At 44.1% G+C, this 25428-nt stretch overlaps 1 protein-coding gene across 1 annotated transcript in view; it reads right to left on the reverse strand.

Moving 5' to 3' along the window:
* The window catches only part of SNTB1 (syntrophin beta 1), a 112451-nt gene extending 87726 nt beyond the window's left edge, over positions 1-24725 (reverse strand). Inside the window, exon 1 of the mRNA XM_027726947.2 lies at positions 24135-24725. Within this exon, the coding sequence (XP_027582748.1) occupies positions 24135-24651 (517 nt within the window). The 5' untranslated portion in view covers positions 24652-24725. The remainder of the gene's footprint in view (positions 1-24134) is intronic.
* Positions 24726-25428: the final 703 nt, after the last annotated feature.

The raw sequence follows: 25428 nt of genomic DNA on the forward strand, positions 1-25428 counted from the left end.
GGGAAACAGGATGTTGCAAGGAGGCCAAATGCCCACGCTGTTCCCATACCCTGATGCGATGCTGTCCAGACTCCCCACCCCCCTGAGGTTTGTCTTTATTTTTAACAAGTGCAAAAAAATCCCCAAGGCAACACTGTACTGACAAATATAAATGACTCAGCTGGAGATGGACTGGCTGAGTAAGCCCCAAGACCAATTTTCTCTCTAGCTCTCCTCCTCTCAGAGGTAATCTCGTACCTTCACAATAACGAGATCAAGACGAAATACATCTCTGGTCTGTCTGCTGGGCTGGGTCAACAAAACACTTTGCATCTCCCAGAAGCGTCGAAAACTATTGCAAGGCAGGACATTTTTCTCTTAGTCCCCCTACAGCTCTAAATAAGCCTTTGTTACTTCAAGTAGTGAAAAAGTACTGACAAAATCAATCAAATTGGTCCTGACATTAGTGTTCTCCTAGCCACCATAATGGTGATTGAAATACCAATACCCTTAGTAGTCCCACAAAAAATGGGCTAGTTCCAAAAAAACTTTTCTTGAGTAAACAGAGGAAGCTCGGAACTGTTCAAAACTTGCTTCAGTTTAAGAGCCACACAAATAAGGGAAGAGTCTTACGAGGTCTTTCAGTTTTAAGTTCAGAGCACTGAAACTGCCAAGGATATGGGGTGCCCCATTCCCAACAGTCTATCAGGAGGCCACAAGAAAAAAATGTACAAAATCCTATTCATCAGCAAAGGTACCTACCTGAAGAACATACATGTTTTCACACCAGTAAAATCTTATTTCTCAGAATCACAAGTTGGGAGGGACCCACAAGGATCATTGAGTCCAACCTCCAGCCCTGCACAGGACCATCCCCAAAAGTCACATCATGTGCCTGAGAGTATCATCCAAACGCTTCTTGAGTTCTGTCAGGCTTGGTCCTGTGACCACTTCCCCTGGGGAGCCTGTTCCAGCACCCTCTGGGTGAAGAACCTTTTTCTAATATTTAACCTAAACTTCCCCTTTGTCTCCTAACCATCTAAACAACAACCAAAATGATTAAAAATGTGTAGGCACAAATCCAATTCCATATATTAATTAAGTTTGCATATTTGTAACAAGAATGAAATTGTCCAAATGATTTTTTCTTCTGAAGACTCATCCAAGGAAACTTGAAGTCAATGAAAAGACTCCTTTCTACTTATCACTTTAAGAAGGCTTTGAATTAGGTTCCAACATGTGATTGAGACTCAAGGAAACACATATACTCTTTCATTTTTAATCTCCTACAGACATAGTGCATTCAAAGGAATCTAATTGATCTTCCGCTAATGATGTAATCAAAAAATCATTCTTAGAGCAAATTAAGTACATTAACACTAACCATATTTAAAGATCCCATTGAAATGAACCATAATATTTATTTCCTTGCCATTTAGGAAAGATTAATTTCATTACTAAAAACAGAGTAGATGCAAGGCTTTGCCAGAACAACTTCTGCAGACTTTATTTTTTGCTTTCATTTTCCATCACTAGTTCTCCCCCAATGTACTTTAGTCCCATTAAAATCAACATCTTTGAAAGTGACTGCTGATTTTAAAATTGGGCACATTTCTGTTGCTCAGCTTTGAAGACATTAAACTTTTGCAGAGAAATGCACAAACACCTCTATGCACAACTTCAGCCATCAATTAATACTGACTTTGTAATATGCTGCTTTGATGGAGGCACTCTCCCTGTTTTTTTTCAGCAACTGAGACACTCAATGGGAAAAAAAAAAAGCAGTAGAAAATACCATTGCTCTGAATTAGAGGACAGTTTTCTTAGCCAGCCTGTAACAGACCTAATCTTTAAACATGGACTGGGTCTATAAATTGCACTTTCTGTAGGTCTGTGAAGGGCAGAGATAACTACATGTTTACTGTGAAGCAAACATAGAACAGATGGAGTAAGAATTCATAACTTAAAGTGTAGGGCCAAAATAACAGGTGCTTTAAGTAGTTCAACTTCTGAGTAAAAAAGCCATAGCCAACAGCTCCAATCCATTTGTGTAAGCAGCTTGTCCAAACTCCAGGATATGCTTAATCATGTCTGAGTGAGGATGAGGCAATGAGGGCTTGTGAAATGATGCTGCACCAGGTGACACGAAGGAGAAGGTACCAGAAGAAAAACATCTGAGCAGTGGTGACCCAGAAGACACAAAGGTAGATAGAAAAGGCAAATTGGTGGGGTCCTCACAGACATGGATGGAGGCTCACTTCATAGAGTACTTCACAGATGCAGCCAGACCACATGAAGACAATGGTGTGCTGGTCTGACCTCATGTCCTTCCTGCCAAACTGTACAGGTATCAGCCTCAAATGTTTTGCAAGGAACATGCTTTGGCTCCTTTTTGTTTTCAAGGCTTCTTTGCTCTCTCTATCTTCTTCACTCTCTCTACTGCTTTGGTTTGTGAAGGCAAAACCTCTGATCAAGCACCCGATTAAGAGAATATACATTACAAAAGCATTCTTTATTCCTGCATTTGAACAAAGCTGACATTTCACATACACTCATAGTAGCCATCAGCTAAAAGGGTTTACAGGACAGACACACTCCCCCCAGGCTATCGTTTCCGTAATGGATTCTTTACTAATTTATATGCCAGTAAAGGATGGATTGTAGATATTTAAACAGTAAAACTAATTAACTAAACATAACTACTTCCTTTGAAGCTTTCATAAATGGTAAAAATTTCCATTTACCTAATTTCATGTGTGAATTGAAAACATTTGTAAAACAGTATTCTTCTGTCATGGAAATTAAGTATGGTATTTTCAAGCTAAATCATCAGAAATCCTGAACTGAAGAGAGGGCTGCTAGCTTCACTGCTGCGCTCTGGCAGGTCCCTGGGATTAGATGACAAATGACTCTTCATCTCTAATTTTTACTGGATTTGGAGATGTGCTTTTTACTTTCTCAGAAATGCTTCTCTGTATAAAGGATACATTCACCACCTCTCCACTTGCATCTCCATTTCAGGAGATTTGTAGCTTTATCAACAGGGGTAAACATCAGTACTTACAAAGATTTCAAAACTGGACATATTTATTAGCATTTCTGCTAAGTTCGCTCACCTCAAATTTATAATATTCGAATTGCTATGGCATATGAAACCGTACTTCCTGAGGTCCATGCTGTTTCCTCGAGGAACATTACTGGTACAAAGAAGGCTTACCCTCTTGCCAAAATAACTTAAGGCAGACTAATGTCTTAATTCCTTTCCAGATCCAGCCTGCTTAATTTCAAGCTAAAGTAAAAAAATGTTTGAGCCAAGCTCACATTTTGCACCTCTTGCTGCCTTTGTTGTTGCAAGAAAAATGCCAAAGCCTCCCACCTTCTCTGTCTTATGCAAAACTGATAGGTTCTGAAATGTTGAACTTTCAGTAGCTTTATTCTCTCCAAGGAGCTGAGAAAGGCGCGGCTAGACCTGGCTTTGCCTCCACTAAAGCTGAGACCTGAGTTTGCCCCTCCAGGAAAGGGCACAGACCTCTGTCAGCCCAGGTCACATGGAGGGTGCAACTTCAGGAAAGTAAAGATTTTTATTGAAAATTGCTGCTTAGGCACCTTGGTGGTAGCTTAAAGGAAAAAAAAAGAAAGAAAAAGGGAGAAGGAGAGATGACATAAACCTTGTGAGTCTAGAAAAATTAGCCTGCGGAGCCATGTAAAAGAGCTTGGAAGAACAAGAACAACTACAGGAATATATGCAGAGATGCAGTACTAAAGATTTGATCTTCATATACGGAAGAGAAGGACAGAAAAAAAATCAAGCACAACTATATAGTCTGGTCCTCTACGTTCGCCTTGTGCCGTGTGCCACCGGCACCAACCCACAGCATCTCTGAACAAAAGGGACCAGACACTGAGGACTGGGAAAAGGAGGAGAAAACAAGGAGAGAGGAGGGAAAAACAAGGTAATTTTACTGTATCGAATGTTAAGATAAACCAACACAGTGCCACTATTTATCCGCTCTACACCTAACGCTCCCTGACGATTTTCTGACTGCCTCCACTGTGTATTTTCTTATGGGCACTGGACCTAACACTGTGTAGGGATATTTGAAAGGTAACCTGAACCCAGGAACTCATGTAACTGGGCTGATCTCCAGGCTTGTTGTCCTCACTGTTGGTTGTGTCCTCACACAAAACCTCAGAAAAGGGCTGATGCAGATCAGTCCTCTCCCAGAGGGGAAGCTTTTGTGTACATTCCTCAAAAACCACAAAACAGCACGGAAAGGGACATGTGAGTATTGCAGTCTGTCTGCCCACACCGTGAGTTTGGAGAGATGCCATCTGGGTTATTGGCAGCAAGGGGTTTCCATGGCCTCCCCATTCTAGTGCTTTTCACTCATGTCAATTAATTCAAACAACCTCCCAAAAAAAGAGCTAATCACTGTTTCTCGTGCTTTCCCAGAATTTGAAAGTTTCGGATGAACTGATGTTACTGTAAAACATATCAGTTAAGGAGAAAGAAATAAAACATCAAATCAGAACTATGTCTAAATATGTGAAAAAAGCTGTTGCCTGCAAAAGCACTGCATTTAGTAGCTGCTCACAATATGTGCTCTCCTGCTGAAACTGGTTATTGTGATTTCTCTAGCAAGTTTAAGAAGTGCCACACCAAATTCTCAGTCCTACCCATGAATCACTGTTTGCCACCCCATCCGCTGCGTGGAGGGCAATATACTGGGGGAGAAACTATACCAGGGCCAGAGCCAGCAAAGGCATCAGAAGAGATGTTCAGGTGTGGAATCTTTTTCACATTTGAAACAACATTGATGAATGTTGATGAAACAACATGAACACTCCTCATGTTCAGCTGGGTGAACCAACTCCCTGACTGATTGCAAAAACCCCAGTATCCATATAAGGGACAGTTCAGGGCTGCATGGCCAATGCAACAGCCCCAATTTATTGCTGGCTTAATTCTCTGAACCAGACCCCTAGAAACTCAGATAAAGAACTGAGCCATGCAAAGAAGAATCAGGAACATGCAGCTGGGGATGGAAGCAGGTCAATGCCATGGTAGCAACCATTTGAAAAGTTTTAAGTGCAGTACAAGCACACCCCAAGTTCTCCAACATGCATTAACTAAGCCCAGATCAATACAATGAAGTCTCTAGATCATGGCAAATGGCATTTCCACATTGCAGCACTCAATCTCCTGGAAGAGCCTTGACCTGTAAATCAGCCTCATGCTAAGAAATATGTTGTAACTCCTGAATAAGAACATGCAAAGCCATCCTGTGGGTATGAGGCATTCAGTCTTGCAACCAAACCTAAGGGTCACTACCCCTTTGCACAATATAAGTAGTGCCTTTCAGAGCTTTCCAAGCCTGCTAATCCCATTTTTTTTCTGGGTTTCTTTTTGTTGTATTTTCTGGCTTTTTTTCTCATATCTTTGGAACTCTATAATAAATTTTCTAACTTAGCTAATGAAGGTAAGCTTCTTACAGTTCTGGGGATGTTTCTGATTTTTTGTTTAAAAATATTTTTTCAAGAAAGGAAGTCTTTAAGCATTCAAACATCTGGTATTCTGGGTAGCATTGCCAGATTAATTACTATGTTGGAAGAGCATGCAATGGAGCAAACTACTGGTGGAGGTGCAAAGAACCGACACTCTTAGGCTGGAGTCACCAAGACTCAAAAATAAAAAGGCATAAACAGCAGAAGTAATAAACAACAGGTTTAAAAAAATCAAATTTGTTACTAATAGGACAGGGACTGAATACAGAAGGAAACAGTATTGTTAGAAAATCTTACATAAATAAACTAGAGCATTTGGAAAGGCTGTAGACCTCAGAAAGCAACTCTGACAGCTATGAAATGGGTAGGAGAGTCAATGTATTTAAATGGCCTCAAGGCACAGTAAATACAGTTTGGCTGGGCATAGCATAGGACAAGTCATCCCAATCTGAGAGCCAAGAAAACACAAAAAACCCCACAGGATTCGTACACTTAAAGTGTGACCAGCTGCACACTGTGGACCAAATTTAGCATGCCCAGACATCTCTATGTATAGCTAGTGACAGCACGAAACTAGGGGACTACTTGTACATTAAGCCAATTAATGAATAAGATGCATGTTCCCTAAGCAAGGTGTATACAAGTAAAACTGCTGGACTTCAGTCTCCCTTCCTGCGTTGATGCAAATCAAAACTTAAGATATGCCCAGCTCAGGAGGATCAATTCAGTCTGTGCTTTGCTCCTGGGCACCACACGACTCGGTCGTCCCTCTTCTCACCCATCGGAGGGAGTGGGTGGTGTCTAATTTTCTAGCTCTTGTTCCTCACTTCAGCTGTAAGATCATTGCTCTTGCTATCAAATCAACCCAGTCTTTGTTCAGGACAGGTACTTTTAACTTCTGCAGAATTTCCCACTCCCACACACAATCCCGGAGACAGTGTGTATGAAAGATTTATATCCATCCTTTGTACAGCAACACAAGGTTATATAAAAGCTGGGATATGCAGAATACAAAGCAGGTAAGAAGCACACTTTAACTTGTAGGTGACACAATTAACACTGAAAATTCAAGGTTGTCACTCAGAAGTCTAGCACTTCAAAAAAAAAAAAAAAGAGTGGCTTTTTTCTCAGCTGTGGCACAATTTGCCACACTGAGAGAGATCCTGGCCCTGTTCCATCACTGAGCGTTTGAAGTTGGTTTCAGTGGGGCCACTGCACGTTGACAACAAGAAGACAAGCCTCAGCATGACGGGTGCAGTTTCACAATGGCTTTACATAGATCTTAAATATGAGCTATCCTGCAAAAGGGACCCCCAATGACTCAAGCTTCCCATGACCTTGCTGCCACCCAGTAAGCCGACCTGGAGACCTAGAACACACAACATGCTGCATGGCCACAAGGGAGTAGTTGTCAGAACTCAGGTGGAGGAGCTCAGGAATGAGCTGCTGAGGCCAGGAGGAGGGCAGGAAAGTCCCAATCAGCTCAGGCTGCAGTTTCACAACACGCTGGCTTCAATGACAAAACCATCTTGCTGGGTTCTTCCTCTAACCTCAGCACTTCTGCCTTGTGCTTGGGTCCTTCTGCTGACACAACTGCTTTCCAGTCTGCTCTGTAAACTCCATCAGGGAAAAGGTAAGCACTTGAGATGACATCTTTTCTGGAGCATACATTTAGCCCATGTAAATTAAAAATAACCTGCCTCTGGCATGGCATCGCACGCAGTTAAATCAGTGCAACCACAAAGAGGTACACTGCAGCACAAGGATGGGCTTTTCTCATTGAAGACTCTTGCCAAGGCCAACATACAACACAATCACACAGTAATATTCTCAAACAGTATATCTTTTTTCATATTACTTGCAGCAAAGGCATGTAGCACTTTCTACTCTTTGGATTATATCCTGCACTACACAAAATCCCAGTTCTGGAGAACCATGTAACTGAGTGAGAACTGAGACATACAGAACTGTCCTTGGGTTGCAAAGAAAAAGCTGGAAAAACGCTATAAGGGAGGGAATCTATATCACATAGCTTTAATCACGTAAGAGGTGTAAGTGGAAGCCAAGCTAGTATCCCTAGTAGGTGAGGAAGCAGAATGGCATCGCCCAAGAACACTCGGGCTGTTCCTTTCTCTGCTGCCCATTCCGAGAGCAGGGATGCTCAGCATAGCCTAAATGCCTAATGTAAGAGGAATCCTCTCTAAAGGTCTGAACACACCTGAGAAAGGGGAAAACAAAACCAAAATCACAAACACCTTTCTCAGTCTATTACCTCTACTGCTCGGAATTAGAAATTAAGGTTTTGGGGGCAGCAAAGGTCACTACACAATCAGTAAAAAAGCACAGTATAAAGCCAGCAAAAGGAAGCACTCAAAGATACAAGCAAGCCCATTTTATAAACAAAAGGAAAAATGAAAAAAAAAAAGAGGAAAGGGGAGAATGATTTATCCTTTCAACCAAAAGTCCAAAGCAATTAGATACTGTTTCTTTAAAAGCAAAGGCTGTATCCCATACATTACCCCTCAAAACAAAGTTAAATGCTTTTTTACAGCTTGATGGGAGCCTTAATTAAAATTTCATTTCACACGGTCTCTAGCTCTGCATCCTTGTTAAAACACATTCCCTGTTAGCATATCTCACAATTACTCAAGAACATCAAAAATTTAGGAAGTAAAGGGCTCTTTTCTGTACTCTGTGAGTGCTAAAAGAATAACATCTCCTTCAAAGCTCCATTAAAAGAAATTAAGCCATTAATATGATAGTTCTTGATACCAAATTTAAGTCTACCTAGAAGCCTGGGCTGCAGTCTGGCTGCCCAGCAAGGTTTGAAAGTACTGAGGAGACAGATTTCTCTGGCAGTTGTGCTACAGTGGGGTATTTTCCCTCCTGCCTCAGAGGATAAACATCACTGGGTGATGATAGCACACGAGCCACAATTCAGTCTCATACTGTGCTGGCTCAGAGATCCTCCACCCCAGAGGGAAGACCATGCCTGGACTGCATAGGCCAAGGCATCATCATTCCATTTTCCCTTTGTTGTTGTCTCTACAGCATGAACAACAAAAAACATGACCCAGAAGGGAACATGCCAAACTAGACCTAAAAAGACAGGTTTCACTTGGCTTTATTTGCTGAAGTCCAGCCCAGCCCACAACCACAGAGAAGCAGAGAAGGTTCAGTCTCTAACAAGGGAGCTAGAGGAACACAGAATGGACTCTGACTCCAGCACAAATCTTCTTCAGCAGCCGATGTTTAATCAGTGTTACTGAAAATTAATAATACTGCCTACCCTGGCAGGCAACAGCTGGGCCCACCTCTCACAGTCCATCACCACTGCTGCAAAGAAAAAGACATTTGGAGGTGATGTACGCATTTTCTTGTAGGCTCCAGCTTCATGGCTGCCCACATTCCAACCCTGGCTCCATTAACTGAGGCAGAAAGATCTGGAGCACAACCAGCAAACACAGAAATCAGACGACTCTTCCTACACAGCACTGAGGGTGTGAAAAGCATTGGTCCTGGTGATGGAAATACTCCACATTTTGTTAAAGATAGGTTGAGCCCGATTAACCTCAGCAGCTTAATGTGCCAGGCTGAGGTGCAAGGGCAGGCAGCAGGGATCCCAACTGATGCAGCAGTTGAGCAGTGCTCTGGATAGCAATGGTTTGTAAGCATCTTCCTCTTCTCCTCCTCATCTGGTTCATTATTGATATGAACCCAAAGGAGTCGTGCCAATGACCCTGGCAAAGCCTGAAACTACAGTCTCAGACATCTCATCTCTGCTGCTGAAGGTAAAAGGTGCTGCAAGTTACACCATGCTCAGGAAAAATGTTGAGTAGGTTCTGGGCCCTGGGAAGTAATTTAAGTCTGAGTTTACTTAGGAATAGTAAAAATACCAAGCACTTGAACAGTATCAATGTAAGGCATCATACAATTAAAAAGGGTAGAATTAGACACTTTACATCATTCCAGATTTCCTCCTAAATTTCACAAGGGCATACCTTTCGAAGTAACAATGGCAGAGGTTATTACTGGTTTTTGCAATTTTTAAGTTGTTCCCACATGAGTTATTCTTGCTAAACACTTGAAGATCTAAGTTGCCAAGAAAACAAACAACCTCAGTGGGCACCGATGCACTTCTGCACAGCTCCAAGCCTCTAACCAGAGCAGAAAACCTCTGCAGAGCAACTTGGGCAGTCTTGTGACACAGTTGAAGTACCTTATGGCTGATATTAAACTTTGGCTTGTAAAGATTCGAACTGTTTAACTGCCTGCTTGACAGTTTGCTCTGTAGCAGCATTTTAATGGGGACACAGAGGAGCCACTTGTCTCTCTCCTGCTGACCAACAAGCTGCAAACAGCTGGTCTTGCTGGGTCAGAACCCATTTTGCCCATTCCCTCCAAAAGAAGAGGGATATTTGTGCTGGGGACACAAAGGCTGATCTGTTCAGAGCTGGCCACAGCCCTCCTGCCTGGCTCCCAGCACTGGCTGACACAGGCTGGCGTCAAAGGGGGAAGGGTAAAAACAGAAGGGTTGTCCCACTTCCCTAAAGACTGTTCTTAGGAAATGTCATTATTCAAAAACATTGCACTTTGAGAATGCTCGTGTGAAGCGCTCATGGAAATCTCAACTGTGTAAACTGGAGTTTAATTTGTATATTCAACATTGTCACTCTCAAAAAAGAAGTTAAACATGGCTATGTTTTTCCCAACAGAAAAAACTATGATCTGCAAAACACTGCTTCTCTCCTTGGCAATCACTACCATTTGCTTGTTTGTTTTGGTGTAGCATAGGCAGGGAGGGTGGAATGATAAAAAGAACATGAACACTTTTTCTCCACTTTTTCTCCTCACCTTGAACGGAGACAGGCTCACCAGCAAGCAGCTTTATATAGTACAGTCAGCACGGGCATGCCCATAGGAGAAAGAAAACAAAATCATGGCTCCTCATCTTGCATAGCCTTACCCAAACTTAGCTTCAATGAAATCAATGTGAAAGACTTATGCATGCAGAGGTCATCATCATCTATGTAGTTACAGGATTAGGGCATGGACAGAGGAGCCTGTACACAATAAACCTCAGCCTACACACACCGCGCAGAGCAGAACGGGGCATTCTGCCTGGCCTTGCTGCCTGCCCACCCTGCTTCAGCCTATAAAGTGGAATGTTTTCCCTTTTGCTTTGTGTGTACTCCTTTACTTTCAGGGAGCACCTGTGCACAGCAGCCATGGGTCCAGCCATATGGGCCCTCTAGCACAAGACAGCTGTGAGGAAGGCTGGTCTGAGGGGGGCTGCCAGTGCCCTGCACAGCTCCATCCCCTCCACCACCTACTATACTAAACAGAGATATGGTGGTAGGTGCTTCTGGGATAAGAAGCATGTCCAAAGAAGGGCAACAAAGCTGAGAAAGGGTCTGGAGAACAAGTCTTATGAGGAGTGGCTGAGGGAGCTGGGATTGTTTAGCCTGGAGAAAAGGTGGCTCAGGGGAGACCTTATTTCTCTCTACAACTGCATGAAAGGAGGTTGTACCAAAGTGGGGGTTGGTCTCCTCCCAGTAACAAGCAATGGGACAGGAGGAAATGACTTCAGGTTGTGCCAGGAGAGGTTTAGACTGGATATTAGGAAAAATTTCTTCACAGAAGGGGTTAACAAGCATTGGAACAGGTTTCCCAGACAAGTGGTGGAGTCACTATCCCTGAAGGTATTTAGAGACATGTGGATGTGGGATTTAGGGACATGGTTTAGTGGTGGACTTGGCAGCACTGGGTTAACAGTTGGACTTAATGATCTTAAGGGTCTTTTCCAACCTAAACAATTCTGTGATTCTATAAACCCTTCCTGCCTCCAGAGCAAGCTGAGCCTAACAGGCTCTCTTTTCTCCAGCCTCATTGGTCACTGTCCTAATACACAAATGTCCTTCTGAAGCAGGAGTGTTCAGAGGGCTGAAGCTGCACCACAGGGGTCCTTTAGCCAGAACTGAACCCCAGATGAGTCAATGCCAGAGGCACTGCAGCTGAAGTGCCACTGAATCAGACTTTTTTCTCATCCTAGCATTTATAAAGGAAATAATGTTCAAAGGCATTAGTTATTTCTGCAGAGCTGCATCTCACTTGACTTTTCAGAATCAGTTATTATGCTTTAACTGGGTACTTTTTATGTAATACTGAAAAAGCTTTCTTTGCAACACTCTGCCAAAGCTGTGATTACAGGTTTAACATTACAGCTTAGTTTCAACTTACTATATTTTCTAATGATACCTATATTTAAAAGAAAAAAAAATCCCATAAGGTAATTGGGTTGCATTCCAGGCCTGGAAACCTCAGGGCTCCTGAGCTAATCCAAATTCTCCCAAGAACTCAGACACAAAATACAGCAGACTTGTACCTTCTTGTGATGATACCATTTTGTCACTTTTCCATCACCCTTAAACTGTGGTCACAACTTTGCACCTCTTTAGAGATAAGGAAAACCATCAGGTTTGGCTGTTAGCCAGGTAGCCATCAGCAGCTGACAGAGCCTGCCCAGAAGCACTGTTCATCCCCAGCAAGGATCTGCCAGCGTTCAGATACACAAATCAGCCAGCCGGGACAAAGTCAGCAAGCCAACGTTTTGATTATGCAATTACTTGTTCAGCTACAACTGCAGGTTTTCCTACATAATCAGGCTGATAAACATCAAACTTTTTCTGGTGTTGCCTCAAATCTTAAATGATGTAGTCAGAAGCCAGAAAGGAGGCAAATGATATCCAGAAAAATCCAATGGGAAGAGGAGCATTGTGTTGTTGGCTCAGGGGCAAGCCACGCAGAGACTATGGGCTTGGTGTACTCTGCAAACCCAGAATCTCTCTGATGACTGTCACAGTCTGGCATTTTACACTGCAATGACAGGAAGGTAATAGCAAACTCAAATTTCTGCTGAAGAACCGTCTATGCATTGACAGTGCTACACCCAGACAAGTGGACACAGACAGCAGGGTCTGGGTGGAGAACACAGACCCTGAGAAAAACCAAAATTGCAGGTGCGGTCTCCTGTGAAGCATTCCAGCAAATGAATCAACCCAGAGACTCCTTCAGGGCAGCTATAATCAAGACTTTTCCATTTTCAAAGAACAATTAACTTAATCTACACTGCACTACATAATCTACACAACAAACAAATTCTGTCTTAGATATGGGCAAATGCATGTACAACATGTATGCAAGCTGTATGTGTGTGCCCACTTGCATCTTGTGCCTATGCAATACTGCTGACAGGCATTTACAGCTGTGCCCACACTAGGGTTAGGTCAGCTCTGGAATTAAACAGCTACATTTTAAGGCATTCCTAAACCAACATCAGCCAGTGCAATAGAGAAAATAAAGAAATAAATAACATATTGCACATTGCCCCCATAGAAATAATTTCGTACCCTTTATGGTTTCATGAACACTTGATTCCCTCATATATAGAGTTCTACACGAAGTCTTTAATACAGTAAAAGCTAAAAAAGTAGCGGGCCAACTTAATTTACAGTTGCATTGAGGAGATATTAAAATTACACCTAGAAGAGCTATTTTATGCAAGTTTTAGAGACTTAAGAAGTTTCTTCCTTATTTCCTTTTGTACTCAAGGTTTCCACTGTGAGTTTCACAGAAACAAGGAAGCGTAGCCCCAGAACTATGACTAACTGAAAAGATCAAACGTAAACGTCTTACAGGAATTCATATAATGTTTCACTTGTGACTTCTCCACTGGAAGCACATTTATCTTGGTTCATACCAAATATACATCCTTATCCACTTCATACAATGTGCATATTGATAGAAAAGTAATGGAACAAAGTGACTGAGGAACAGCATATTTAAGTTTCCAAAGAACTGAAAAAAACCTGCACTTATTGAAGCTAACTACGTATTTTAACAAAAAGGGAGAAAAGTACTACATTGAGTTGCTCAAAACTTTTTGGCTATGAAAATTTCTTGTGATTAATGTGATGCGATTGCAAAGACTTTCTATGAGGAGATGGTACATTGGGTAATTTTCTGCTATTCCACACAGAAAATTCTACTTAGAAAAGGTTTTCAATGCAAGTTCAAATCAGTCGTTTGAAAGCAAATTGCTTTATTCTTAGATACAAAATACTATTTCACATTAAAACATCATAAAGAGTCCCACAGAAACTTGCGTGTTTTCAAGTCAGCTCTTCCCTCAAAAACCAAAGAGTGTTTGTTCCTCAGTGTTTTGCTAAGAGAGTGAACCTTGAAACCTCTCTAAGGTCTTAATACTATATCTGCATATAGACAGAAAGCTCTGGCAGTAGTTGAACAAAAACTCAAGCATTAAATACTAACATTTCAAGATATGCCTAGCAGATAAGTTCAATATATATAAAACAAGATCAACACAGAATGATCCTCGCAATGCAGTCCTCACACAGGCAAAGTCCAGAATCATTTCAGTTTATTTTTACTGGGTGTAATTTATAATATGCCCAGACTCACTACTTATTTCCTCAAGGCTTCACAGTCAAAGTGCTGCTCTTTTGATAGTCTATCCCACGTGTTTATTAAAGCAGATATAACAGAGTGAAAGGGAAACATAAAACTGACAAAGGATCATTTTTAGTTTCAGGGCAATTTTATATGCCCTGAAATTTTATATGCCATCTCTTAGAACTTCAATTTATGGCTTTCCTTAATGGAGCCTTTCAGGGTTGATTTTAATGTGTTAAGTGGAAATTCCACTGGTTTGTTACTGCAATGCTTTCTTCATGGCCAGTCTACTCTCATACATCACCTAAGTCTGACTTATTTATACAGACAGACATTCACTGAATGGACAGGGAACTTCTTAAAACTAGCTGCTTTCACTTGCATTCTTCCTAAATTAAAATGTGGTTTTCTTTCATTGCCTTTTTGGCCTGACATTTCTCCAGCGTTCCACAAACCTGAAGAAGACTGAAGTTACCATGAGGGTTTTTTTCCCCTTTTTTAAGTCAGGAATAGAGATTTCCTCCCAAGAGTCACATGAGAGCTGTGCCTTACAAACGTCACAAGAGCATCAGCTTGCAACCCCAACCTGACTGCTCCTTCAAAGGAAAGGTTAACAAAAGCCAGGAGAGCAACAGTGCCTTCAAGCATATTAGCTGTGGCATCTGCAGGACCTTGAGGTCTGTCAGAAGGTTTAAGTGTTGCTTGTGTTTCTCCTCACCAGCGTGGTCAGGACTTCAAGAATTTGGGCTATGTTAACCATTTGACTGGCCATTTACCTGAGCTTCTAAAATCTAGATGGGTTTAATTTAGACAGAGCACAGTAATAACACCTGAAGCTCTTAATGAAAGGCCTGCTGTCATCATCCAAGTCATTCCAGCTTGAAGCTTGCTCCCCTTCTCTTGCAGTAAGCACATCTTCGTGACTTTATATTACAGATTTCACAACCAGGCACATCCTCCGCTCTGGAAAAGGCTTCCCAGGGTGAAGTACAGAATCAGAATGACAGAATCACAGAATGGTAAGGTCGGAGAGGACCACCAGTGGGGTCATCTGGTCCAGCCTCGCTGCTCAACCATTGCACAGGACTGCATCCAGAGAAGGTTCCTGAATATCTCCAGTGAGGGAGACTCCACAACCTCTCCACGCAGTCTTGAGCTAGGACAGCCCACCATGCCACCCTCACAGCAGAGAGACCCGATGGGTAACACAGGCATCAGCTCAGCCTCTCCAGACCTGGCAAAGGCCCAGCATTTGGTACAACCATGTTGGCCCTAAGCGCATATGAAGGTCAAGCACCAAACAAGAAATGCCTGTTGATGTGACTGTTAATTAGAGGAGTATGTATATAAACACATCTTCCCGTGTGTGTCTCCGTGCCCAAGGATGTGTTTATGTGATAGGAATCCTGCTGGTTCTCCATAGACATTCCTCCATCCCAGCCACACATCACTGATGAAGGAGACTGGGTATCAGGAAACTCTGGCACTACGTGAGACAGGGCAAGTAAGTTAAAAGGTGCAGGTGTTACCAAGAACAACATGTTCTTTGGAAAACAATTGTAATTTGGAAGCCTTTTTTTCTGTCCACAGCATCCTCAACAGAAAAAAAAATAAACAAAAAAGAATCACAAAACTAACCAACCAAACATAAAAACCCACACAAAATAAATCAAACAAAAAAAACCCTCAAAAATAATTCAACCAGCAAGTACTAAAGGCAAACCCTGCTCACCTTATTCCTGTAAAACACTTCTGAACATCGAGAAATTAAATACCTCATTTGGCGTCATATCAGCAAGAGAAGGATCCTTCTGGCTCCTACCTTGGAAGAGTAAGACCAACGGGAAACCACCTGCTATGAGGGAAATCGTGTCTGCCAGTACATCCTGCCAGCCCTGCTACCAGCTCTGTCCTTCCAGGCTGTTTTGCAGGTACTAAAGCCCAAAGTCCGCATAAACAGATTAAATTTTCACTGTCTGAGTTAAAACCACTAGCTTAAAGCAGCCTCATAAGATACATGGTGGATAACACTAAACCTCTCTAGCATCTTCATCTTCACACAGCTGCCTCTTGCTTCCCTTGCAGAATCAGAGCCAGTGGCACTTAAAACATGTCAGGATGGTAAATCATCCTAGAAATAGCAATTATTGAAATAACTCAGACAAAAGTGGAGAAATGTTATTCCCATGGTATAGCTTGCCATACTCTCCCATAACCACTTGATTATGTTGAAAGCCAAACAGGTACTGCACCAGCTGTATATGCCTATGGCAAATGGAACATAAAACTTAACTAATGGTCCTATTTCCCCGAAAGGACACATGAGGCTGATAAATATTCCCAAGAGGTCATGTTATCTGTTGGATCAAATCAGGTAAATTGTGCCTCCTTTGTCAGAAAAGAATTTATATTCTGATAACAGCTTTTTAAAAAGAAAATTTTTTACATTTTCTTTTAATGTTATATTTCTAACTTTCTGATGCTTGGAAAAAGGATCCTGTTTTTCAGATACTTACACCAAAGGAGGAATTCACCATTTTTAGCATGCTATTAAAGTGAACAGAAGCTGTTTACACAGACGCACGCACACACAGAAGTTACCCACCTGTGTGCTGCCTTGAAGTAGCCTCACTGCTCAAATACAGGTCATCTGTAGAAGAAAATATCCCAGAGCAGTGAGGAATAAATGTAACCACAGTTTTCGTTTTGATGACTTCTAGAACTGTGCCAACAAACATGACTTCCAACAGTTCGTGAAAAAGCTGCACATCATTTTTAGAAGGAGTGTGCTGTACGTTAATCATTTCTAATCAGAGACAGTTTCTCCACATCTACTTTTCTGGCTCATTTCCTTACAATTAAAAATTCAATTTTACCCAATAGCTACAATACAGATGTGCTGCTTTGACAGTGACCGCCTGTGTTTTGCCCTCAGCATATGCACAACGAAATTTGTAACCAGTTCAGTAGTTCAAGTTCTAGACAGTTCAAATTAAAGCCAGACTGTAACAGAAGTTTGTGCAGTAGCAGGAGTCGGAAATTCATGTTTGCCAAAGAGTTATGTGGAAATTATGCCCCTTAATTGAATTTATGTGAAGGAACAAACTTAACCCTACAGCAAGGCCGTATCTAGTGTTGAAGCAATCTGAAGAACTAGTCACAGTTGATTAAATCTTTTGTAAGCAAGTTTAAGTTATGTTCTCAAGAAAAGTATGTTTTGACAGCTAAATGGATGGTGAACAAACCAATTCTGTCTTTTCCCAACTTCTCCCGCAAGCAAAGTTAGGTAAAAAATTTGGTGTCCTAGTTCATTACTCAGTGTTGCTGGACTCTCAGACGCTGCAAGATGCTGTATGCCATAATTTCAATGAATGCTCTCTCTCCCAGAAGTGTAAGGCTGGATCATTAATCATCTTATAAAGTACAGAGACATAGTCTCATAGAGCAGCTTTCCTGGTCCTGCAAAATAGCAGCCAACAGATATTTATTTAAGAGCATGAAGGAGGCTCACAACACACCTTCCAACAAGTGGCGTGAGTGGCAAGTAGCACTCCATGCTTTCTATATACCTTGTAGCTCCTCATGGACTTCTCTAGCCCAAATCAGCCATGTCTCACCTTGAACATCTTTAAACTCCCTCCCTGCTTGCAGAGACACTCCTCAAGGTATGTACCAAATGCTGCCATTCCCCTGACGTTCCTTCCCATCTCTTTAACAAGCTTTGTGCTCCTGCCAAAACAAGACTATTCCTCCTATTCAAAGTCCTAGCTCTTTCCCAATCTGCCATAACAGTACGATGCTCTCCCTGATTGCTCTAAGAAAAGATGTCCTGGCAAAGACCCTCAGAGCAGACATACCCTATGCTGATAGCAGTACTTTTCTCTGCTCAACATAGCTTTGGGTCTGAAGAGGTGACACAGCTGAGCCAAGTGAAGCCTACTTCACACCAGCTCCAGTTGCTGTAGTGACACCAATGGGGGTAGGAGAGCAGAATCTCACCTCCACCCACCATGTCAAGGCCAGCAAAGCTGTGTTCTATGGGCTACTCACAAACTGTACACTATAAATAGTTAAATTTATATTATTGTAGTACCACTACAAACCCTTCTCCACTAACTATTTTTCTGAAATGCTTGAAGAATTGTTTCAGACTTGGAAAGCCAGAGTCTCGTATGCAGTACTGGGACAGCTTTTTTCCCCCATCACATTTTGTTCACTGATGCTATTGCTCTCTTGAACTACTGTTTCCTCCAATTTCCCTTCTATTGAAGTAGCTGTACCAATTCTAACAAGTAGCCATGGCAACATAATTTTACAGAATAAACTACAAAATAAACCTATGATCAGAAATCTAAATGAGAAAAATGGAATGGAAATAATGTGTTCTTAAAACCTGGAATTAGATGCCTACTGGAAAGGGTTACAAATAGATGTGGTAAACTCTCCAACACTTACAAACTCTGAATGAACAAAAGTACGTGCTATACTTAAAGCCCAATTTACAGATACATTACTAACAAGAGAAGTTCCGCACCATGTATTATAAAAACAGTGAGATTAAGAGAGTAAAAAAAAAAAAAAATCATTCCTATCTCACACCTGAAACTATCAACTTATTTGGATCAGCACCTGTCCCAAACCCAAACTGTTTTGAATTACAGACACTCCTCATCAGCTCTCTCAGGACAGATATGCAGTGATCATTTTTGACCCAAACCCAGTGCACAGCAGGGATGAGGAAAGGCCAGTGCCTCTGGCATCACCTTTGTGAAAATGCCTTCTCGGGAGAGTGGAACTCATCTCCAAAGAAAAGGCACCTGCCATGGGAAAATGAAGACACAAACACTGTTTCATTAACCACAGCAAAAGCCTTCAGCTTTCCATTTTACTCTAATGGTTTAAAGATTCTTCAAAGAGTTATACCAAGATTTCAATTTAATATTCCACAAAGGAAGTACTGCTGGGATTTTAAAACAGGCTTTTTTCTTTTCTAATGATACTTAACACGTATAATCTGTATGTGCAATTGAATCCCAGATCTCTAGACATTTAATCTTCTGACATCCTTAAGGAGATGGCAGTAAGTTACTTCTATAGGGCTTAGTATATGATTTCCAAGGTGGGTAAATTGACAGGGCACCCTGCACTTGGTCCAAATAAATCCAGGAATTGTGTTGCCCACAACTGCCTTATTTTCTTTACAGTAACTGAGAAAGAGGACTCATATGAGACTTACTGCAAAGAGGATGTACTGATTTTTGTCTGTGAAAGGTGATACAGTTTGTCTGGACTGCTAAATTAGCCTGTAATCTAATCTAATCTAATCAAAGAAAGACACATCAAGTGTTGCCACTCAAGCTTCCCCATCAGCTGCAAGCAGCTAAAACAATCAAAACTGAGATTCTCAGGAATTGCATAGACCTGGAACTCTTGAGAATAAGATTACCTGTTCCTTTCCCTTTCAATTTCACTTTTAAACTGATGTGCGCCAAGAGCAGCTACACAGGCTATGAAATATGGTATAGCCTCTAAATACAAAGCATTTCCCTAACTGCATATTTGCTGCACACACATACAAAAAAAGACTGTTTTCTCCATTCTTTATACTCAAAGTATAAAGAATAACTACAAATACAATTTGCAATCACTGAGATTTACAGCCCTGACCTGACTGTAGTAAGTAATGTCACATATGCATTTTGTAAGCGCCCTGTGCCTCATTTTTCCTCTATACTTGCAAGAGACACAGTTTTTGGATTAATATTGTATTTTGTTAACACTAGAAATCTCCTGTTGACCCTACTGAAAGAAACACAAAAACACAGATAAGATAGAAAACTAAAGCCAACAAGCTGCCCATGCCTATTTTGTATTATTTCAACATGTAATTCAAACAGGCAGAATTGCTTTGCTTCACCCTCCAAAAAAATTTAAAAGGGTGGGAAGGGGAGAATCCTTGCAATTCTTACAGAAATATTGTCTGGAAAATAATACATGTTACTACAGTACAAACTGCATCAAGCATATTCTTACATTGCTTTAAAGCTCTGTATTACTCCCAAGAAGGCTACAGAAGATAACTACAGTCTACTGTCCATATGCTAAAATTCACTATTTAGGGGGCGGCCTCCCTGTGGGAAATTTATGCAACCCCAAAAAGGCTGCCAAAGCCACTTCTCCAGGGACCTTGCAACTATGTTAACGGGGAAGCACTGAAAACCAATAAAAACTCTAGCAACACTAAGAAGATGCTCCTTTTCCCACTACATACCTTCCACCACAAACATCACTAGCTCGTCCACACACATTAAACAAGTTAGGAAAAAATACCCTGCAGACAGATAACAAATAACACTAATGTGGGGGGGTTTTTCTTCACGTCTCAATAAAGCACAGGCTACTTCAGTTTTTCATTTTTTCACCAAACATAGAGAATACAAGTAAAGCACAACCAGTTCGGTTAGAGAGCATGCCAAGGGACTGCTCTCATCTAGGATGCTTTGATAAAAACAAACACCTTTTGTGTCTTGAGAGTCACTTGAATGTAATGTGCTTTACACAGCACGAGAGGGGCTGCTTGATTTTCCAAAGTGCTTATTTAAGAAGTCCAAATTAACAGAAGCACAGGGAAATTATATGTATAAACAATAGCTGCCATGGTTATTTTAGCTTCCTTCCACACCTGCAAATACGCACTGTACAAGGAGGCTGCCTCGTCTCTCACATCAGGAAATTCTTTCTGCTCCTGAATGCTGGTGAGAAGCTCCATCCTGCTGTATTGAACACCTGAGAAGCCACCCAGGGCTGACAAGCTCAACACCAGTCCCTGCTCACTCGGCCTGCTTTGCTCCCCCACACCCATGCCCAAGCTGTGACAGAAAGCTCACAGGAAATTAAACCTGCAAGCAGAAGCAGTTCACCCCTGCAGACGAGGAGACAGCAATATTTCTAAGGGCTCAAGTCCTTTCCTCACCATCACCTCCCTCTCCTCTTGACCTTTCTGCCTTACAGCTCCTCTTATGGCAGTATCGCCTATTATTTCCCTTCCTGGCTAACCCCATGGACCACACCTATAAGAAGGAACTTTAGCTTAATAGGTGGACTATACAAGTGAAGACTGCAACAGACTGATGTCCTTCAGGGATGGAAAATGAGAAGACAGAAAAACCCAGCATGGTTATTAAATTTGTTAGAGTAGGATCTCTCCTACCAGGCTTTACAGCTGTGCCCTGCCTCCCCTCACCAGCACAGATACCGCAGCTATGTCAGCCTTAACCCCTCAGCAAATCTCTATTTCCACCAGCTCAGAGACAGAGATCAATGCAGCAAAAGGGGCAAGTGTTAAAACGAAGCATTCTCTCATCCCTTCTCTTTGCAGACCTTCCTCCTCCCACCACCCATCCCGGTGCCAGCCCTGTCTCCCATACAGGGTGCATAGGTCTGCAGAGGGATTTTCCGCTCCCTTCCTCCCTGCACAGGAATGCAGGAGAGACTACAGTTTAGTGCTGAGCTGGTAAATGCCTCATTTCACTGAGCAAGCGATTTTAGGCAGGACACTATATAACAGGCAGACTCTGGCACTCTGATGGTTGGGTGTATTGAGCCACACTGACCACATCTTCCCTGCAATAACTTCTAGGAAATTTTCAACCATAAGACCCTTTCCAGGAATGCACAGTGCATTGGGCAATACTCAGAGCCCTGCTATCTGGGAAATATGCCTCTTGTGCTTCACACCTTGCCATGCCTTTGTAAATTCGGCTTTCCTGGGCTGGAAGTCACATGCAAATCTCAGAAACTCCCCAAAAATGTAAATGGTGCATTTTGACGCTGGAAACACGTGCTGGCTTTGCTCTGTGAATTGGAGAAAGAGTCTAGAGAGGAGCTGCACACAGGTCTTGCCCTGCCCCAGCGCACACTGCTTTTTGCCATATATAACTCTCTAAGAAGTCAGGAAATGGCAAATTCCTATTGTCTGGAAGGAAAGGACAATCAAGTCTTGCCCTCTTGTACTTTAAAGGGTAAAAAGAAATGTTGGATTTCCCTTCCTTTAGTAATAAAAATACCATTTTAGACTGTGCTACTAAAGAATGAGCAACAAATTGGGCAACAGTATCACAGAGAATTGTTTTAAACTGCCTGTTTACACAAGCCATTCACGTAGAGTGGGTCCCTGCTGAAGGGAGCAGCCCTCTCCGGGCAATTTTTAATTCTACATAAGGCTGACTACTGAAATATGTTCTCGATTTACAAATTACAAAATCAATCGTGGAAACAGCCACTGAGGCACATCAGCCTTCACGGAGCAAAGAAATGCGAGACAGCTGCGATGTCAAAAGGAGTGAAGGCGAGTGCTGAGTACACACTGAAACGGTTTCATCTTCACTCCTAAACAGGAAGAAAACTGATGTGTTTTAAAGACTCATACAGCAGCAGTGTGCTCAGGTGCTGTTACTGCAGGCACTAACAGAGGGAGGCAGACTTACAAGCACTGTATACATTACTCATTAGATCACAGCAAAGCTCAAACATTATTACCCGGTCTCCACCCCAGGAAGTCCCTTAAACTGCATAAGCAAACCAGTGACAAAATTTAGATGCAACAGCCTCAATTCAGACCCCACAGAGAAGTTCGTATTAAGACTTCACAGGTATCTTTGTAAACGATGCAGCTGCAGTGCGGGAGGACGAGAGGCGCTTTGGTCCCGCAGGGAGAGCGGGGCTCACAGGGAGGAAACACAACTGGCCTCGCCTTCCTAAATCCTCACGGGGCACGAACTCCTCCGCACTTTTCACCATCACTCGGACAACCAAACAGTTTCTCAGCACACGCTACTGAAGAATGCATTTTCTCACCTTCCCTCCCCTTTCAAACTTTTCCTGTAACTTTATGCCATAGTTGGTTGCTCACGGCTGATCCTCAGCTGCACCTCCCAGCCGCCAGCAGCACCTCCTTTGCTTCTCGGAATAACCACCAAAAAGACACACGTGAAAAAACGTGCGGTGCCGAAAGGGCTCCAGGCACAGTAAGGTGGGAGCGCCCGTGGCTCGGAGGAAAGCGATGGCACAGGGGAAGGTAACACCGCAGCATGCTTCAAATGCCATTGACCTCCGGTTAAATGAACTTCTGGGCAAATATGTAATCACTTTATCAAACACGCGCCAAGGGCATTTCTGAAGCTGTTCGTTCTCTCAGGTGGAGCAAGTAAATTAGTCTCTGTGAGGAGACGGGGATCAAACGCCTGTGCACGCCTCTCTCCTCATGAACTCGCGGTCTTGGGAATGTGGCTCTGCTTCTTCTTACTCCCTCCCCACCATTCGTCCCGTTCTAGGGGGACACCCTCGCTTCACGTCTCCTCCACGCACACCGGCGTTTGCTCCTTTCTCTGGGCTCGGTTTGTAAGGCTACTTCTTACAAAACTGTTTCAGTCACCCCTGCGAAAGGAAAAGGCACTGCTTTGCAGGGATGGCTGATGTGTCCGTGAGGCACCACCAGCTTCATTTAAGCTGCTTTGCAGCCCCCACTGCCCTAGTCGGGAGTGGGGTAGTGGAAGGCGAAATTGGACAGAGGGAGGTGTCGGGCGTTTCGAGGTAACTACGGAAAAGTCACTCAAGCCCTTCCTTTAATACCGGGGAGAACGGGGGGCCTTTACTTCTTTAACCCCTCCTCTCACGGTACCCAACTCCCCCCACCTTTCCCGGGCTGAAAAGATGCGAAAACGTCCAGACGGCAGATCCTGAAGATCGCTCACCCTGGAGGTGTGTGGAGGGGAGTGGTGTCGGCCAGGCTGCCACCGGGAGCTCAGAGCCCGGGAGCCGACCCGCCACCGCGACCAGACGCGACTGCGGAGGCTCCACCGGGCGCGCCCGGACGGGGCTGTGGGGGCTGTGCTGGAGGATACGAGGGCGGAAAGTTCAAGCCCAACTCCGCGGCACCTCGCTCGCCCCTTCCCGAGGGGCCGCACCCGTAACTCATGCCGTCGGGGGTCCCGGCGCGGCGCGGGGTAGAGAGTGTGAGCTCTCCCCGCTGGAAATACGCCCGGAGGAGCAGCAGGAGATGCGCGGCATTACCCCCTAACCCCCGGCTCGACTCCGCCGCCCCTTCGGCAGCCGAGCCGACCCGCCCCAGAGCCTCCCGCTCTTGGGCGCACTAAGCCGGCCCGTCCCCGCTCCCCTACCTTCCAGCAGCACCTCCTTGCCGGCCCGTTTGAGCGCCTGCACCGCCTCGTCGTGAGTGGCATCCCGCAGGTCCGTGCCGTTGACGGCCAGGATGGCATCGCCCACGTAGAGGGCCTGGGTCTGGTCGGCTGCCAGTCCCTTGAAGATCTTGCTGATGAGGATGGGCATCTTGTTCTCCTTGCCTCCCTTGATGCTGATGCCCAGCCCGCCCATCTCCTGCTTCAGCACCTTCACGCACCGCTTCTTGTTGGAGACGGCCTCGGGCACCTGCTCGGGGGGGTCTGTGAAGGCGGTGCGCACCGCGGCCGCCCCCCCGCCGCCCTCGGCCCCGCGGCACGCCGTCCCATCGCCGCCCAGCCCGTTGTGGGCCGCGCCGTCGGGGCGCTCCTCGCCGCTCAGCACCAGCGCCTCGCCGCCCAAGTTGGCCAGCACTTTGTGCCAGCGCTCCCGCACCAAAACTTCCAGCCAGCCGCTGCGCTGCGCCCGGCCGCCGCCGCCCGCCGCCGCTACCGCCATCTTAGGAGCATGCTGGAAGCGCCGAGTGACGGCACCCCCGGCTCGGCACAGCGCGGCGGACCCGGACTTCAGCCGGGGGGCGGCGAGCTCCCGGCGCGGCGGGGAGGGGCGAGGAGCCGCGGCCGCCCCCCCGGGGCTGCGCCGGGGCGGGCGCACCTGGCGGCACCGCCCGCGGGGTGGGTGGGTGTGCCGGGCGAGGGTGTCCCGCCCCGGCCATGAGTGTCCCGCCCCTCCCGCGGGGACACGTCTCGGGACACCCCTGGCTGAGCCGCGGGTTCTTTCGAGCTGAGGGTGTGATGGCACCCAGCGCTGGAGGGGCCCCGCCGGAGCGCCCGCAGCTGCCGTCTGCAGTGGGGTGTAGAGAGGAGTTGAAGGAAACTGGTGGCAGGGAAGAGATAAGGAAAACCCCCAACTCCTTTTTTTTTTTTTTCCCACAGGGATTTTTTTTTCTATAAAGTGGATTAAAACTAATAGGTAACCCAAAGGTAGTTAAATTTCAACAGTATGGAAGTAAAATTCAAGTTGTTTCACGGCTTTGTAGGATGAAGATGTTAAGTGCTTATGACATACTTTTGCACGTTTTGAAACTGTTTTCTATGCCCTTTGACTACGAATTTTAAAGGCCCGTGGAGTCCACATTTGTCATTTTGCAGCTTTTCCCATGCACCCTTCCCTCCTAGGAAGCAATAGGTGGGACTCGAAGGGACTCGAAGATCCAGCTTAAGCACCAGAGAGGAGAAAACTTTCACATTCCTGTTTGGAGATGTCCCCAGCAGG

Source organism: Pipra filicauda, unplaced genomic scaffold, assembly GCF_003945595.2.
Source record: "Pipra filicauda isolate LSUMZ 115617 unplaced genomic scaffold, ASM394559v2 scaffold25_size4600443_pilon, whole genome shotgun sequence".
Taxonomy (NCBI): domain Eukaryota; kingdom Metazoa; phylum Chordata; class Aves; order Passeriformes; family Pipridae; genus Pipra; species Pipra filicauda.